This window comes from Phycodurus eques, chromosome 10 (assembly GCF_024500275.1).
Source record: "Phycodurus eques isolate BA_2022a chromosome 10, UOR_Pequ_1.1, whole genome shotgun sequence".
In the NCBI taxonomy this organism is placed as follows: Eukaryota; Metazoa; Chordata; class Actinopteri; order Syngnathiformes; family Syngnathidae; genus Phycodurus; species Phycodurus eques.
Genome location: NC_084534.1, coordinates 20,556,361 through 20,573,750, shown reverse-complemented (window position 1 = coordinate 20,573,750; position 17,390 = coordinate 20,556,361). Strand labels below are relative to the sequence as shown.

The following is a 17,390-nucleotide window of genomic DNA, read 5'->3' as shown; positions in this document are numbered from 1 at the left end:
TACAAAAATAAATGAGCGCATTTTAGGCCAAACAGTGACAACACCAACAAATAATTACACTCTGTGAATTATGTTCCAACTGGAAAATGTTGTTTGTCTGTTGGAATACATCATTGCTGTTTTTAACTTTCATATAAATATGGGGAAGGGCCAATGGAAGAACAAATGTGTCAGTAATGACCGAAAACCAATGAAAATTGGTTCTCTTTTATATTATCCTTGCTAATTTGATGGTTGCTGTCTATATGAAATGCTGTCAATGCTGTCATGCTGGTAAGGAACATCAGAGGAAGGATGAATGCTTTAAAACCTACCAGCTTTCTGACCTCTGATCAACACTTGAGACGATAATGAAATTGTTGTGCAACGTTGTTCAAATCCTGTGCTTTTCCACAAATGGTGACAACATTAAGATTTCCCTCAGCTTTTGAGAATTACATATATACTGCTAAGACACAAATATGGGGCAGCATTTCACCAGCTCACATTGTTGTACAGGGGCGGGGAACCTACAGCCCATGGGCTGAGCATTTAATCTGGCCTGCCATGCAATTACAAAAACAATGGTGCACAAATGTGAATAAAACATAGAATTACAAACATTTGTTCAACTGTTGCGTAGTAGTTTTTCTGACATAGATATACTATAGCCGCTGTAGGACCTTATAAAAGAAACTTTAGCCACAATAAGCCAAATGTTCCCCATCCCTACAATAGTAGAACCGCTGGTGCCATAACATTAGTGAATCTACATAATCTATACATCCATTTTCTATACAGTACTGCTTATCATGTTCAGGGTCACGGGGAGCTGGAGTCTATCCCAGCTGATGTTCAGGTGGAAGGCGAAGTACACCCTAGAAAAGTGTTGTGCGATACGGACAAGATTTTATGTCTCGATAACAATATACACGATATAGTATTTTTCCTTGAAATTACATGAAATGTGAATTTTATCTTTTATATATATATTAATATATTATAGATATTTATATATAAAACACTTAGTTTAGATGGAAAATACAGTAAAATGATTAATAGAGTCATAAAAATAAATTAACTACAAATATCCAGTGGCCATAAATGCAATAAAGTGAAAACATTTTAAATAAAAAAACAAAGTCCAAGTAACATTAAAGTATGCCTAACATTTAACCAGTAAACGTGAATAAATGAACTGTTTTACAGGTTGAGTTTCAGGAACATGTTTGTCAGCTTCTTCTGATGGCCTTGATTTACCTGACTGTGGTGTCTCAGTCTGAACATTAGGGGCACTATGTAAAAGGAGCGCATCAATAAGAAATAAAGAAGAAATAAGAGATGCCGAAGAAGGTAGAGATGTGTGGACGTACAAGTAGATATTGTATACGGATGCCATGTTAGGTCCGCATGCTAAACCGTAAATAAAGTGAATAAAAAATAAATACAAGACCGGTTTTTGAAAACACCACATCGAAGGAACCCGACCAAACTGTGACAACTCTTAGTGGTCGATCACTCAGCTCCTGTGTCTAGCTCACAGAACTAGTGTGAATTGCAGGATACATTGATCATCTCCACTTCAAACACACCTCTACGCTGGCCAGGCAGCGGTGTCCCTTCACCGCTCAGCATAAGCATATTACTAATTGGAGGAAAAGGAACTGCAGGATTCTCTAAGTAGCAGGAAAATAAATCTAAAAAAATTATAGGGGGGGGTAATATCATAAGGGTTGCACAGACATCAGCCAAGTGAACCGCTACACCGTCAGTGAGCCTATATAATCGAACAAGATCCAAATAAAATCTGTCAAAAAAATACATCTGAAGCTGTCAAAGGGGTATTTAACAATACTGCATGTATAGAACATTACAGAATGGGAATGGAACCCACACTGCTTGTACGGAAGTCAGCAGAGTGAACCGCTACACAGTCATAGACCCTACATGATCCAATTAGATCCAAACAAGATTTGTCAGAAATCAGCAAACGCTAATAAATACTGCTCACAGTGCTGACTGACACTGTCAGAGAGGTATTTATTTAACAACACTGTACTGCAGACTGGAACCACAGCTCTTGCACTGGATTGAATTCAGGTTGGTTTGCACACACTGAAATGTAAGTTCAATGTGTACTATATTATTGAGGGCATTTTGACACTCACTACCTTGTCAGTTGCATCCTTAATCACAACAAAATCGAACGACCAAGGAAATATGGGACTATTGGATTTCCGTTTTTTTTTTTTTTTTGATTGACGCTGTCAGAACTGTTTCGCCAACAATGCTTATTATTGTGTCTTACTGACTGCTCCACAAAATTGGTATCCTGCCTTTTTGCAAAAGCCAGACAAAGCTCCTGGGTGTACCTAATAAAGTGTCCAGTGTGTGGAAAATGAGTCACAGTCTCATACTAGCTGCTCGCTGTCCAGCATACAAAAACCAGTTTAAATCGAAGTTTAGCTACAAACAAAAAGAAAGACGATGCAAAAGCTGTCTTAAAAGTATAGAATGTAACACCATGTCATCGTTTGCATTAATAATAACACTTTGGCATGTTGGGAGAAGTCTAAGGGTGGCTAAAGAGTGTTTTTTTTTTATTATTATTATTATTACTAAAAGGCACAGTTCATGTAATAATGTTAGCGTAACGTATGCTTTTTGCGCCCTTGTGCTGCCGGATGATGAGGAACGTGCACACTAAAACGAAACGAGCATGAGGAGAACGCAACCTTTTTTTTTTTTTTTTTAACGGGATTCATGACGACATTGCGAGACTCGCGTGTGGAGATATGGTTACTAAAAAAAGAAAAAAAAAAGATTTAAAAAAAAATAGAGAGAAATTCAGACAGCGCTCGGAAAGACGAAAGCTAGCTTGTGTGCCGCAAAGTAACCGCCGCTACTTACCGGGATGACAGTCGCCGTGTTCGGCCAAGGTTAGGAGAAGCATTACGGATACAATCCACCAGCAATTCGGTTCCCGTCTCCTCTGCATGTTAGACTACTCATGGAGAGCAATGGCAAGATGGTGACAAAGTTTGTGGATGGGTTTTTTTTTTCAGTCTTTTAGCTTGTTATAGGGGGTGGGGGAGAAAATCCCACGCGTGCGAGCGAAGCCTTTCCTCCCCACACAAAAAAAAAATAAAAAAATAAAAAAATTGAAGTTGAAGTTGACGTAGCGGCCCCGCAAGCTTCAAAAAGAAACTGTCTTTTATTCCCCCCCTTTACAAAATAGTCCGCTTTGGTCCAAGCTGTGGCTCTTTCGGCTTCGAGGAATAACACGCCACGGCTGCGTGGAAACACTTCCAAGCGGGGCTCTTGTGACTCCACGACGGGCTTCCGCGGAGCCACATTCCCGGAGAGAGTGGAAGGGGGTCAGGCGGCGATCAATGGCTGTCTTTAACTACACAAGAGAGGAGAGAGAGAGAGAGGGGGGGGGCGAAAGTGGTCCGATAATATTGATTTAAAGTGGCGATCACTCGGTGTTTATCCGCGGCTGGCAGCGAGGCACAATACGAAGAAAAACTGCTGCTGTAATTGTTCCATTCTTCCATCCAGGAAGTGGACTAGCGGTCATGCATGCATGGAGATCAGGCGGCTGCTGGTCCCATCCTGGCTGGCGGGGGTCGGAGGGAAGGAGGGGAGGCGGTGCTCGGATTTGTTGAATGCAAAAAAAAAAAAAAGACTTGGAGCTAAGACGCTGGGTTGTGCCTGCGAGCATTGGCGGTCCTAGTGTGAATGGCACCCTGTGCAAACCCCACCACCACCCATCCACACCCCTTTGGCACCCACTCCAACAATACACACATGTGCACTGATTTTTTTTTATCTATGTGTAAATCTATTTTAACCATATACAGTGACATAAAACAAGTGGAAAAACGGTGTTGTTCATTTGCATGTGGAATGTCATTTCCTGTGACTGCTTTCAAATTTGGCCTAACATTTGGCACCTCCACGACAATATGCGAGAATTCATTCTCCACTCTGAGAAACACGTTTTTAGACCACAGGCGCACAATGCTCCGTAAAAGAAAAGAATAAAAGGCCCAGCTGTTTCAGCTAGCATTTAAAGGACGTAACCTGAACATGCACAAGCAAGTGAAAGAATTACTGTGGCATTTAGAAAAATGGCCACACTTAGAACTCTTCTAAAGCTAAGCCATGTTTTCAATTTACCCAAATTTACCTGTTTGTAAAGATTTACATGTGCCCACGTGTTTATTGAGCAGCAAAATGTGCCCCCCCTTGCACTGAAATAATGCCCCCGTACCGGATTTGCTCTGACGCCGACACAGTGTGTGATGGATGCTTGTGATGCTGAGGCAAGTTACACATTATAATGAATGATGAATTTATAATAAATACATTAGCAATAGGCTGGGTCATAAAGCACTAAACTAATAAAAATTACATGAAAGGTTAACGATTTCAACTCTATAATAATGTACTACTCTCTACTATAGTCATAAGAATACAGCTGTCTTCATAACTGGCTCTTGCATTTTTTTGTCTGTCCATTCCTACTAAAAGTTAAACTTACATTTCCCATTGTTCCCCAAGACCCCTGATCACCATCCTGCATCTCTTCTACAGAGGCCGACTCCACATGGGGGCCAGTGATTGACAGGTCGTGCCGCTGCAAACCATTTCACGCAGCAATTTGTTTTTATTTTGGCACTAGTAGCCTCCTATCCCAGTAATGCTGCATTGTGCGGTCGCTCATTAATGCACATGCCAGAAAGGCCCCCTGCCTGAGAGGCTCCACAACGCGCCGCTTCAATTGTCATATCATCTGACAGGATTGTGCTCTCTTTTTAATGTTGCATCAAATGGGATGAAATGGAGTAGGAGAATGAAACCTTAAATCCAGTGCTGTTTTATATGGAAAACGCCAATCAGGCTTTACACCATGAAACTAAATGTACTGTCTAATAGTTATTTTTTAATAATAGTCTTCTTTTTATTTCAAATTATTTTCCATTCGCATAGACAACACATTAGTGATTGATTATGAAACAATCAATAAAGTTTCACTTCCATCGAACAGACTAAAGAACACAATTCCGATTAGCTTTTTATTGCCATGTGACACTTGCCCCCTTGACCTTTTTTAATGACAAGCCACGGCCACTTGGCTGTTTAAATTGCAAACAGGAAGTGAAGAACAAGAAATGAGACAAAATTAAGTATGTTACTCCAAAGGATACACTCGTACCATATTTCCACAAACAGCAGTCGTCCATTGAATAGATGACATGCCCCCAAATTGTTTCCCGGTTTCCAGTTTGTGATTTATTATAAAAAAATCAGGATATTAAATACATTTAATGAGTTTGCATGAGGGGTCGCTGATGGTGTAGCGGTACACTCGCCTGACTTTGGTGCAGGCAGCGTGGGTTCAGTTCCCACTCAGTGACGGTGCGAATGTGAGTGCGAATGGTTGTCCGTGTCTATATGTGCCCTGCGACTGACTGGCGACCAGTTCAGGGTCTAGTCCGCCTTTCGCCCGAAGTCAGCTGGGATAGGCTCCAGCGTCCCGTGACCCTAACCAGGATATGCGGACCTAACATGCTTCAGGTGCTTGCGTTGCATTTCTGTAGGTACTAGGTTTATTGAAGACTCCAAATTGACCATCGGTGGAAATGTGAGGTGAAGGATTGTTTGTCTAATGTGCCCTGGTGAACCCCACCTTGAGTTCCAGACACTATTTGTGAAACTACTGTGCACATTTCCTAATTTAAACACATACACATAGAGTAGCAATACGAATATTGAAAAGAAAGATCGTCTTATTTAGTAATGCTTCTTTTTACTTTTACTGGTCTGCTAGGTTTAGGTGCCTGAGGGGGACTGTTTGTGTGGTTACTTCCTGGGCATTGTAACAATTATTCAATCATTGTTATTTCTTATGTTAAAAAAAAAAAAAACTCTGAAGAAAGTTTAAAAAAAAAAGAAAGACAAAAGCCCCCTCGATGGATCTAGTGGGGCACTGCACCGTCCATCCATTCATCCATCCATTTTCTGAGCCGCTTCTCCTCACTCGGGTCGCGGGCGTGCTGGAGCCTATCCCAGCTATCATCGGGCAGGAGGCGGGGTACACCCTGAACTGGTTGCCAGCCAATCGCAGGGCACATACAAACAAACAACCATTCGCACTCACATTCACACTTAGTTGTCAATTAACCTGCCATGCATGTTTTTGGGAAGTGGGAGGAAACCGGAGTGACCGGAGAAAACCCACAGAGAACATGCAAACTTCACACAGGCAGGGGGGATTGAACCCCGGTCCTCAGAACTGTGAGGCAGACGCTCTAACCAGTCGGCCACCGGGCACTGCACCGTCGTGCCACAAATGCAAGAACAGAAATCAATCCTCCACCGTTTAGTCACTTCCTCTCTGGTCCCATTATGCAAATAACTCTCCTATGGTCGCACACTAATGCCCCTTTGCCTCCTGCTGGCAAAACTGTGAATGGAATACTTTAGCAGTAATCATCACCTACACTCATCGTGTGCGAGGGTGTACTGATTGGAGGATTGTACGCGCACCAGAGTCCGTCCCTCAGGTAAGTGTGTAGTCAGTCGGTGGTGTTCTTTGCAAAGTTATCCAGCTGGACATTTAATTTGATGAATTTGATTACATTTCTCATTTAATTATCCAGTTCTCTGCAGGGCTATTGAGGACTGTCACAAGGGCCCTTTGCTTTTTAATGCAGGCCATCTGCTTCCTCTCCAAAATGGGCTACCTTTTCCAAAGTGCCCGTCGCCTCCTGGGCATCCTCTCAGGATCCTCCAGCCTCGCGGTGCCTCTGAGCACGCAGCACTACAGCGTGCTTGACAATACTACAGACGTGTATCTGACTGATCAAGTGCAATTAACCTGAACTGCTCATTCTTAGCTCTTTGAGCCCAACGGGGTGTATGACTATTTCCTAACTTCTAAATGGTCTTTTTCTTCACCAAGCCAAATTCAGCAACACATTAAGTGGATGGAATTAGCTGTGAAGCACTGACCTTAAGCATATTAAGTCTTACTATAACATCACAAAATAATGTAAAGAACAGCATGTACATGCCATGACGATCCTGGTGTTACGTTTTTGAAATTTTAGTTTTTTACACTGCGATTGGCTGGCAACCAGTTCAGGGTGTACCCCGCCTCCTGCCCAATGATAGCTGGGATAGGCTCCAGCACGCCCGCGACCCTACTGAGGAGAAGCGGCTCAGAAAATGGATGGATCGATGGATAGTTTTTTACAATCATCGTCAGTCCAGAAAAATCTAATTCCATTAATGCTTTCTGGAAAAGTCAAATCCAAATTTCCTGTGGTTGTAAAACCTCATGAGCTCCTGTCACTGAATATTGGCATGTTTTATAAACAACATCCATAGCTGTGACTATAATCTTGAGTAATATATAAATAGAATACAGCACATGTGTACAGTGTAAACTACAATTATGGGAAAAGAAGAAAAATATTCATTATACAGACAGTAAATTGAAATGTGCAAAAAAACATTCAATATCTAAAAATATGCTTCCCTCAGATTTTCTGTATCTACCGCCAAGTAGGTAATGTTTTTTTTCTCTCCCATGCACTGGTGTGAGTCTGTTTGCAAGTCGATGCCAAAATAAGCAAAAGGCCATTGCAGGTGTGTAGCTAGTATGGGGTCAAGAATGTAAACCTTTTTTTTTTTTTTTTTTTTAAACTAATAACTTGGTCTGCCTTGTCACTCACCGAGATGATGGAGATCACGAGGCAACTGGTTTACACTCCCTGACTGGTGTCTGCTTCCCAACAGGTTCATGAGGCCATTGTATTGTGTGCCATGCCATTTGACATACTAATGATTTTCACCCCTTGGGAGTTGAAGCCCTTAAGGCATCCTAACACTTTCTCTGACAATTAAATTGTGTTGCTGAGTTAAAAAAAAAAGCGTAAGTTAAAAAAAAAAAAAAAAAGGTGAAATATGTATGATTCATCTGAGTCCGGCCATGACACTGACATTGTCCCGCAGGCATCTCCTTCCTCTTTGCCCTTAAGTGGTTGGAGAATCACACTTGTATTATTTTTTTCAAACACATTTCACATGTTGACAGTTGGTGCATAATATATGACCACGTGCATCAATTATGTAATGCAATTCAGGCTATGACTATATATAATTTATTTGATTCTCTATGTCATACATTATTCAATCAAAAGCTATTTTTTGCCATAATTACTCTGCCCAAATAGTTTTATCTTTTGTTGCCTTGTCCTCTGCTGTTCCTCGTCATCATTGTGAGATGCTCCCGCACTTCATCGACTGTTTTGCTTGTTTGTGACGCGTGGCGCCTTCGCTAATGTCATTAATAAGCGAAAGCTTTCTCTACTGAATTGAAATCCGGCTTCCGACTATGCCATATAAGTATATTCCATTGCTTCGCCGTCAAAAAGCGAGCATGGATGAGCAACTTTGATGACACAAAATGTTTTATCCATACTCCCCAAGGGCTGGCCTGTGAACATGCACCCCCCCTGCCATCATGGGAGGGTTATGACTATTATCATTTTATGAAAATCAAAGCTATGTTGGAAATGATTAATAACAGAAATGTATCATGGGCAGCACGGTGGCGTAGAGGTAGGGTAATCCGGCTTCCTCCCACATTCCAAAAACATGCATTTTAGGTTCATTGAAGATGTGAATATATCCATCCATCCATCCATCTGCTCATCCGTCTGAGCCATAGTCAATTTGAAGCTGATTTCTTACAACCGAGTATTACATGTATAAAGTATTTTTGCCTACATTTTCGGGTGCAGTACTATTGTCTCTTTCTCTGTAAAGATTTGAGCATACTAGTGTTTTTTAATCTTAATTATCAGATGTACAGATAACTACAAACCCGCTATGCTGTGTCTTCACTCTGATCCACGCCACTACTTGGTCCCATTTAATTTCATTTTGGTGTGAAATGATGCACAAAGCTAAGACGAAGAATGTCTTGATTCAATTTTATTTTGTTGTGTAGAAAGGCATGAAAAATGTGTGTGATACATTTGCAGTGCATGCATAATTAATGCCAAAAGAAAACCATGAAATGGTCAATAAGCCTATGGGCAGAGGTTGCAAAGAAGAACTGTGTTGTCAGGCTACTAGTGCTTGTACTGAATATTTGTGTAATTCCTCTGACGGATTTAAGTCTGGGCACATTTCTTCTTTTTTGTTACTTTTCTTGAAGTTTGCATCTGAACTCGCATGCACCTAAGAAGGCCCATAATAATAAAAGTAATAATGCAAATAATCCCAAACAAGCAAAACAAATAGTAGCTTGAGACAAGAAACTGTAACTCCTGCAGCACTAGCCTGTCTCTTATTGCATTTATTTTTTCTCATATGCGTCCCTCACTGCGAACCAGAATGTTTTTTTACAGTTAAGTCATACTGTTGTGCAAATGATGTCATTCATCAAAGTAATGATGTGCTCTCACATTGCGAGTGCCTTCACTGTGGTATCGCATGTTGGTGCAGTGGCGCTAATGGTTGACGGCGGGAAATAATGTTGTGTGATTCTAAGATCATGAGAGAAACATGGACGACTTTCCACGCGGGGGTCCGTAATCGATTAAATAAATGTGAGAAGCAATAAAAAAGAAAAGAGTAATGATGGTGCTGTTGACATTGTTGTATGGCTGCCTCTTGAAGCCTGTTGAGGATGTCTGCAGAATTCATGTTGCCATAAATCTCATGCGTCACAGATACATTCATCAGAGAACAAACAGCATACATCGATCCTCTGAAAGCAAACAAATCAAAATTGTCAATATTTCATTTGATGTTACGGTGTTGCTCCATCATCATAACCACAGAAAACACTGAGGTGTAAATAGAGTAATTAGTGATACTGCCATTAGTGAGAGTGATTTTTGACTCACGTAAGCGACCGAGTTAAGCAAAATATTGCACAGTCCTCTTTGTGATGCAATTCAGTGGTACACTGCTACATACTACAGTACTACCAAAATTATCAACATTGTTTAATACTTCAAACAAAAGTGAACATTATCTTAGTAAAGGCAGAATATTACATTTAATCAGGTAATTCAATTGACAACAAATTAATTTCCAATGTTTGCCTGGCTGCAAACAGCAAATAATACAGCTCTTGGATTGTATGTCATTACGTTTTGTCATAATGTTGAGACTCATGTCCTTTCTTTTACATTTTCTTTGCCTGTTTTTCATTAAAAATAAATAAATAAAAATAAAAGACATGACTAATAAGCTACGGTTACCGGAAACACAGATTTTCCACACTTATCACTGTATGTTCTATGTGTAGCTTTAAAGCTTTTTATTTTATTTTGTTTTTTTACAGCAGACTCCAGAATTTAAGCATAAACCCAAGGATGATGAATATAAAAATGCTTATTCTTTGTAAATATGATGTTGTAAACCACATTGTCAATGGTTGTTTAATTACTAAACTTTTAGTCTTCATCCATCCTGTGCCAGTCCTACATTAAATGGCGCCCTGTGCGAGACCCTCCCTCACTCTAAACTTTGATGTGCTGTCTATTCATTGAACCAGAAAAAGTAACTTGCAGTCGTCGATTGACAAGCAATAACGAGACCTCCGTTGCTGGTTAGCTTGCGTTTTTAATTAACTACTCAGTTGTAATGGTTGGCTAATAGCCGAATAATGGACCACACAGCAGATGGAAAAAATAATAACAAACTCAGATTTTCTTTTTCAACAGAAGAGCACACTAGTGTGAGACACCACAATAAAGGTAATGATAAATGTAAAACAACATTGACAAAAGGTTGCAGCGAAAACAAGAACGCATGGACAGCAATATAAACAAAAAGAGACACAGCGGAATGAGAGTACAGGCAGCGTGAAATAATCTATTGGCACAAGATGGAGAAACAGGAACTGAAAATCACAAAAGAACTTAACATGAATAAACAAACCTTATATACTGCTGGAAGCAACTAGGAAAGAAAAACAGATAACAAAAGAGGACAAGCAACAAGCAAGACAGTCAGCCTTCTTGCACTGGCGTCACACCTAAATTCCAACCAAGGCTGGTTGCAAACAGGTGCGACTTGGAGGCTCCGCCCAACATTCAGCCAAGCAAGGCTGTCGACAAAGAGAAAAATGACATCACCAGCAGGCCAAAACACAGAACATGACACTCCCAATCACTTTCTACCAGCAATGAGCTAACCTTCGCTCCGCCCCCAAATACAACCAAGATGTCAAACTTCCTTTGAAGTGTTGTAACACTTGATACTGGTCTTGATCTAGAGACCACATTTTAAAGGTCTTGTCTCGGAATCTACTTCCAAAAGTCTTGGTCTTGTCTCGGTTTTGGACTGGCCGTATTTGGGATTTCCCGTCAGGACCAGCACTAATCTACTAATCTTCAACTTCATTAATGTGATAATAAGGAGAAGCGCTTGGTAAAACAACAAATACCTTTCATTAATGTGTTTACTAACCCCCCACCATCTCCTTAATGACAGTAGTGTTGCAGGAAATGTTATGAACACAAACATCACTAACAGTGAGTTCTGTGACACTGCCAGTCCCATCTCCATTGTTGTGCTTTGAAAGACGTGTAGCATGTATTTAAAAAGAAAATTAGAATAAAATAGAGAATACTCTTTAAATGTTCAACCTTGTCATCGTTTTGGAAATAGATTTTTATGGTCTTGGTCTTGCCACGGTCTCTGCATGTTTCGGTCTTGGTCTTGTCTCGGTCTCAGCTTGTCTCAGTCTTGGTCTTGACTCGGTTGCGACTCCCATAATTCTTGGTCTTGTCTTGGTCTATGTGAGTTTTGGTCTCGGGCAACTCTTGGTCTCTGATAATGTAATCCACCAATTTTCTAAAGTGTGTGTCCTCATTAGCAGTGGCAAAAAAAAAACAGAAAACCAACACTGATACTGTACCCAAATAGACTTTTCTGCACTTCTCTTGAGTATTTACAGTATTTGAAGACAGATATCTGCACTTTCTACTCCTTACTTTGCTTGTTACTTTTTTCAGGAGCCGATGAAGACCCAAGGTAAAAAAAAAAAAAAAAAAGAAAAGAAAAAGAGAAATCGGTAAAGTCAGTGATAACATTAAGTAGCTACAAGAGGATGGTTGAAAATAGCGAGAGAGTGATTGTCCCAGAAGGATATGGAAATAGAACACATTTACTTTTAGGTTCTTGGTTTTGGTTTAAGCTGTGCAGCTGCAATAAAAGTCAAGAACTGAAAGGAGAGAGAGTCATAACAGGAATACCGCTTCTTGAAAAATAAGTAAAGTAGAACGACAAGCAAGTCTAAACAGTATCATGAGTGGATTATGTCTCCAGGTTCCTTTCAGGTAGGAATGTTTTATTTATTCCCTGCTTGAGAGGTGGCGTGACGACTCCTCGGCAGGCTCTTTTGACAGTCGCCCCCAAAACGTCTGCTCCGAGACGTCATCATTTTCTGCATCTGCGCTCACAAGGAGCCAGTCAAGGGTCAGAACAGGTGGCGCCTGATAAAAGACGTGTACGGTGAGCCAAGATGGGGCCGTGATGCTGCCATCTCTTTGCAGCCAGGTGGCCGCATTCTGTGCTGCTTGAGGGACTGATGCAACCCAACATCAGAATAAACTCTGAATGACAGCATCTGGAACGGAAACCACCAGAGAGATACGCGATGTGGACACAAGTATCGGGACACTTGCCCCTTACATCTATAGGAAATACAAGTAAAATAGAGAGTTCATTCTAGCTTTTGCGGCGACAACATCGTCCACTCTTCTGGAAAGACATTGGAGTACATCTGTGAGAAGTTTCTGCAGGTAAGGTCAGCGTTTGATGGGTTTCTCCCATCCAAGCATGCGTTTCAGTACCTTGCTTTGTGCACTGAGAACAGAAGAAGGCTAAACTGTCACTACAAAGTTGGAAGCATAGAATTGGAAAGTTGGACGCATAGGCCCCCCAGGCCTTTCAAACGGCAGCGACACGAAATTAGGGGAAGAGGCCAACCTAGGAATTGGATGGCTTTGAAGGGAGTGTCAGACGAGTATCAGAAGCAGGACAACCCTAACGTGTGAGAGAATAGCGAGAAGTCACGACAAATGTGGTTTAGATATATTATGCATCTGTTTTGTCAACAATTTAAAACTGCTTCCTGGTGTATTAATAACATGTCTGCAACATGCATTAATCAAAGTACCCCAGGAAGCAACAACTATAGCTTGGTACACAATATTTGAGGTCTTGCTGAAATTAGACCATTTTAAGGGACTCTTTCATGCAAGTGAGCAAGACCTCCTCTTGTCCCATACACAGCTGGGCCAATACTCTGGCTTTTTCATTATAAAGTAGTGAGGTCCAGTGCTCTGTAACTCCCCGTTACATTCTGGCCATCTAATTGCAAAAGCAGAGCTCAGAGTGTGAGAAAAATAAGTGAGTGGCCGTAAAAACAATGGAATCCTTTTAACTCATAGAGGCAGCAGTTCATACACTATACTGGATGTATGTGATGGATGGACGCTTTACCAAACACAAAAACCCACTCGGTTGTGTTGAAAGCAATTGTTGCTATAGTCACTCAATATTCCTTTGCTTTGCTGGGTTTTGTGCAAAAAGGCAAATAAATACTGTAAATCCCAGATATGGTATGGTTGCATTTCTGATGTGTTCATTTTGTGGGAACATTGTGTAAAAAAAGACGATAGAATTGCCCCAAATTATTTATTAAGGAATATCATATTTATGTGATGATACGATGATAGCTGGGAGAGGCTCCAGCACGCCCGCGACCCTAGTGAGGAGAAGTGGCTCAGAAAATGGATGGATGGATGGACGTCACAAAAATTGCTTCACTTTTGAATTGGTCAAAAGCTAAGGTAGGGAGGGATAATTGGTTTATTATGTTTGTTTAATTGCTCCACCAGTCCCCATATGTAGGTATGGACATTTTCAAATGACACATCATAATAATTTGTGGAAATTATTTTTGCTAACCCCAAAGCTACGGCTCACAGACCTCTGGGCATCCGAGGATCAAACCTGAATTAAGGGACTAACGTGTGTTCCAATACTTTTCTGTAACTTGTAACTCACCAGGGTGTTTAAGTCAGGATTCTTTGCACCTCCACCAAAGCTGCGTGCCGATGCAATAGGCACAGATCTGTTGCTCAGCACTACACTCCCAGCATCTTTCACACTTGATTTCCCTTTCCCAGATGCTGTCAAATTGCAGGGAGCGCAAAGGGTTGAAATTGAATTTGACCCGATGATGCAGAAATTGCTCCACCATGTCTTGGGTACATACCCTCCTTAGAAATTAGCACCTCAGTCTGTTTCGGAGAGGTTTGAGCACAGCTCCTCACCACAAACTGCCCAAAGTCATAAGGCGAGGAGTCGGTTGAGGCTTCCAGGGAGTCTTGAACGCATCTCGTTCTCACAGAATAGAATAATATCACTTAGAAGACCCTGGGAATATTCACATATGAATGTTATTCGTGGTGATCTTCTGCCCATCATAATGGTTGAACCCAGGTGAGGACTTTTGAAGTCCATATTGATCCTGTAGTCATATAGTCAAATATGAGCGTTCATCCAAAGAATTCCATATGGGATCGGTCATGGCCTGGGTTAACAACGTCCGCCACCGGCGCCGTCAACCTGCAGTACGCCGGTGGAAATTCAGCTACTGTGGGTCGAAGTCAAAGAAGAAGAGGTGGAAAGCGGGTTCTTCGGCAGAAAGAGAAGAGGAAAGCACAGAGCCTAGAACTGAATGTTGGGACTTTGAATGTTGGGACTATGACAGGAAAATCTCTGGAGTTGGTTGACATGATGATTAGGAGAAAGGTTTATATATTGGGTGTCCAGGAGACCAGGTGGAAAGGCACTAAGGCTAGATGTTTAGGGGCAGGGTTTAAATTATTTTGCCATGGTGTAGATGGGAAGAGAAATGGAGTCAGGGTTATTTTAAAAGAAGAGTTGGCTAAGAATGTCTTGGAGGTGAAAAGTGTATCAGATCGAGTGATAAGGGTGAAACTTGAAATTGAGGGTGTTATGTATAATATGATTAGTGGCTATGCCCCACAGGTAGGATGAGACCTAGAGGTGAAATAGAAATTCTGGAAGGAGCTAGACAAAGTAGTTCTGAGCATCCCAGACAGAGAGAGAGTCGTGATTGGTGCAGATTGTAATGGACATGTTGGTGAAGGAAATAGGGGTGATGAAGAAGTGATGGGTAAGTACAGCATCCAGGAAAGGAACTTGGAGGGACAGATGGTGGTAGACTTTGCAAAAAAGGATGCAAATGGCTGTAGTGAACACTTTTTTCCTGAAGAGGTAGGAACATAGGGTGACCTACAAGAGCGGAGGTAGAAGCACCCAGGTGGGTTACATCTTGTGCAGACGATGTAATCTGAAGGAGGTTACCGACTGTAATGTAGTGGTAGGGGAGAGTGTGGCTAGACAGCATATGATGGTGGTGTGTAAAATGACTCTGGTGGTTGGGAGGAAGATTAGGATGACAAAGGAAGAGCAGAGAACCATGTGGTGGAAGCTGAGACAGGACAAGTGTTGTGCAGCTTTTCGGGAAGAGGTGAGACAGGGACTCGGTGGACAGGAAGAGCTTCCAGAAGACTGGACCACTGCAGCCAAGGTGATCAGAGAGGCAGACAAGAGAGTACTTGGTGTATCTTCTGGCAGGAAAGGAGAGAAGGAGACTTGGTGGTGGAACCTCACAGTACAGAAAATCATACAAGGAAAAAGGTTAGCTAAGAAGAAGTGGGACACTGAGAGGACCGAGGAGAGGCGAAAGGAATACATTGAGATGCGACTTAGGGCAAAGGTAGAGGTGGCAATGGCCAAACAAGAGGCATATGATGACATGTATGCCAGGTTGGACACGAAAGAAGGAACAAATTATCTATAAATGGCCAGACAGAGGGCTAGAGATCGGAAGGATGTGCAGACTCAGGACAGAAGTGAGTATTTGCGAGCAACAGTATTGTTTTATGCCTAGAAAGAGTACCACAGATTTATTATTTGCCTTGAGGATGTTGATGGAAAAGTACAGAGAAGGTCAGAAGGAGCTACATTGTGTCTTTGTAGATCTAGAGAAAGCCTATGACAGAGTACCCAGAGAGGAACTGTGGTACTGCATGCTGAAGTCTGGAGTGGCAGAGAAGTATGTTAGAATAATACAGGACATGTACGAGGGCAGCAGAACAGTGGTGAGGTGTGCTCTAGGTGTGACAGACACATTTAAGGTGGAGGTGGGACTGCATCAGGGATCAGCCCTGAGCCCCTTCCTGTTTGCAGTGGTGATGGATAGGCTGACAGATGAGGTTAGACTGGAACCCCCGTGGACCATGATGTTTGCAGATGACATTGTGATCTGCAGTGAAAGCAGGGAGCAGGTGCAGGAACAGTTAGAAAGATGGAGGCATGCACTGAAAAGCAGAGGAATGAAGATTAGCCGAAGTAAGACAGAATATATGTCCCGAAAGGGACAAGCCGAAAGGAAAAGAAGAAGAAGAAGTCATCCCAGAATTGCAATTGGTTGCGGGAGTTGGATCGTTACTAAAAAAGTCATGTAACGGCTACCAAGAAATGTTGGTTTGGCACAGGCTCCTCGATTTACTTGTGTGCATCTGGCTTCCACGCCACAGCTACTGTTACATCATTCTCTATTTTTTATTATTATGGGTAGATCTTGATTCTAAGGATGTTTCCATTTTGGTGAGAATCCACGACAGTAATTTAGAATGTGGTGAAAAAAAAATGTAATCAGCAAATACATCCATCCATCCATTTATTTATTTTATGTCGTGCTTTTCCTCAATATGATCAAGTGCGAGCTGCCCTTGAAAAGATCAGTCAAAAAAACTAATTGTCGAAACAATTTAGCAACTACTGTATTAGAATTTTAAATTAAAAGTTCATACGAGTTTAATCAGTCTTAACATATAATTTTCAACCACCTTTATTTTTTTACATTGAGAATCAATAGAAATTTAACATGAAAACTCCCGTCTAACTTGTTCATTCGCTTATCTCTCTGACAAATCTTATCAAATAAGTTAGCCATTTGTCGTGTTTATGTAAAATTGATTAGCTTCCTTAAGGATCTCGAGGAAATTGTGGATCTGAATAAAACCTCCTATAGTCTAGCCGTTCACTTGCAGGTGACAAATGTCCGTGCTCTCAGAGCGTTCTGATGGAAGGAGTGCCTCATACTGCACCACTTCAAAAGTCAAAAGGGGCCACAGAGTGCACAAAGTTGTGGAGTTCACTCCTATTTCGAGGCATGACGAAAGGCTGACTTTCCCAGTACGTGTTGAAAGGCGCAGCTCTCACTTTAACAACTGACTGATTTTCCTGCCCTCATTTGTCTCAAAGTAAGA

The 17,390-nt window shown here is 41.5% G+C and overlaps 1 protein-coding gene across 1 annotated transcript in view; it reads right to left on the bottom strand.

The window, feature by feature from the left end:
- The window catches only part of ca16b (carbonic anhydrase XVI b), a 109,835-nt gene extending 106,234 nt beyond the window's left edge, over positions 1-3,601 (bottom strand). Inside the window, exon 1 of the mRNA XM_061687535.1 lies at positions 2,890-3,601. Coding sequence (XP_061543519.1) covers positions 2,890-2,977 — 88 coding nt within the window. The 5' untranslated portion in view covers positions 2,978-3,601. The remainder of the gene's footprint in view (positions 1-2,889) is intronic.
- Between the last annotated feature and the right edge of the window lie 13,789 nt (positions 3,602-17,390).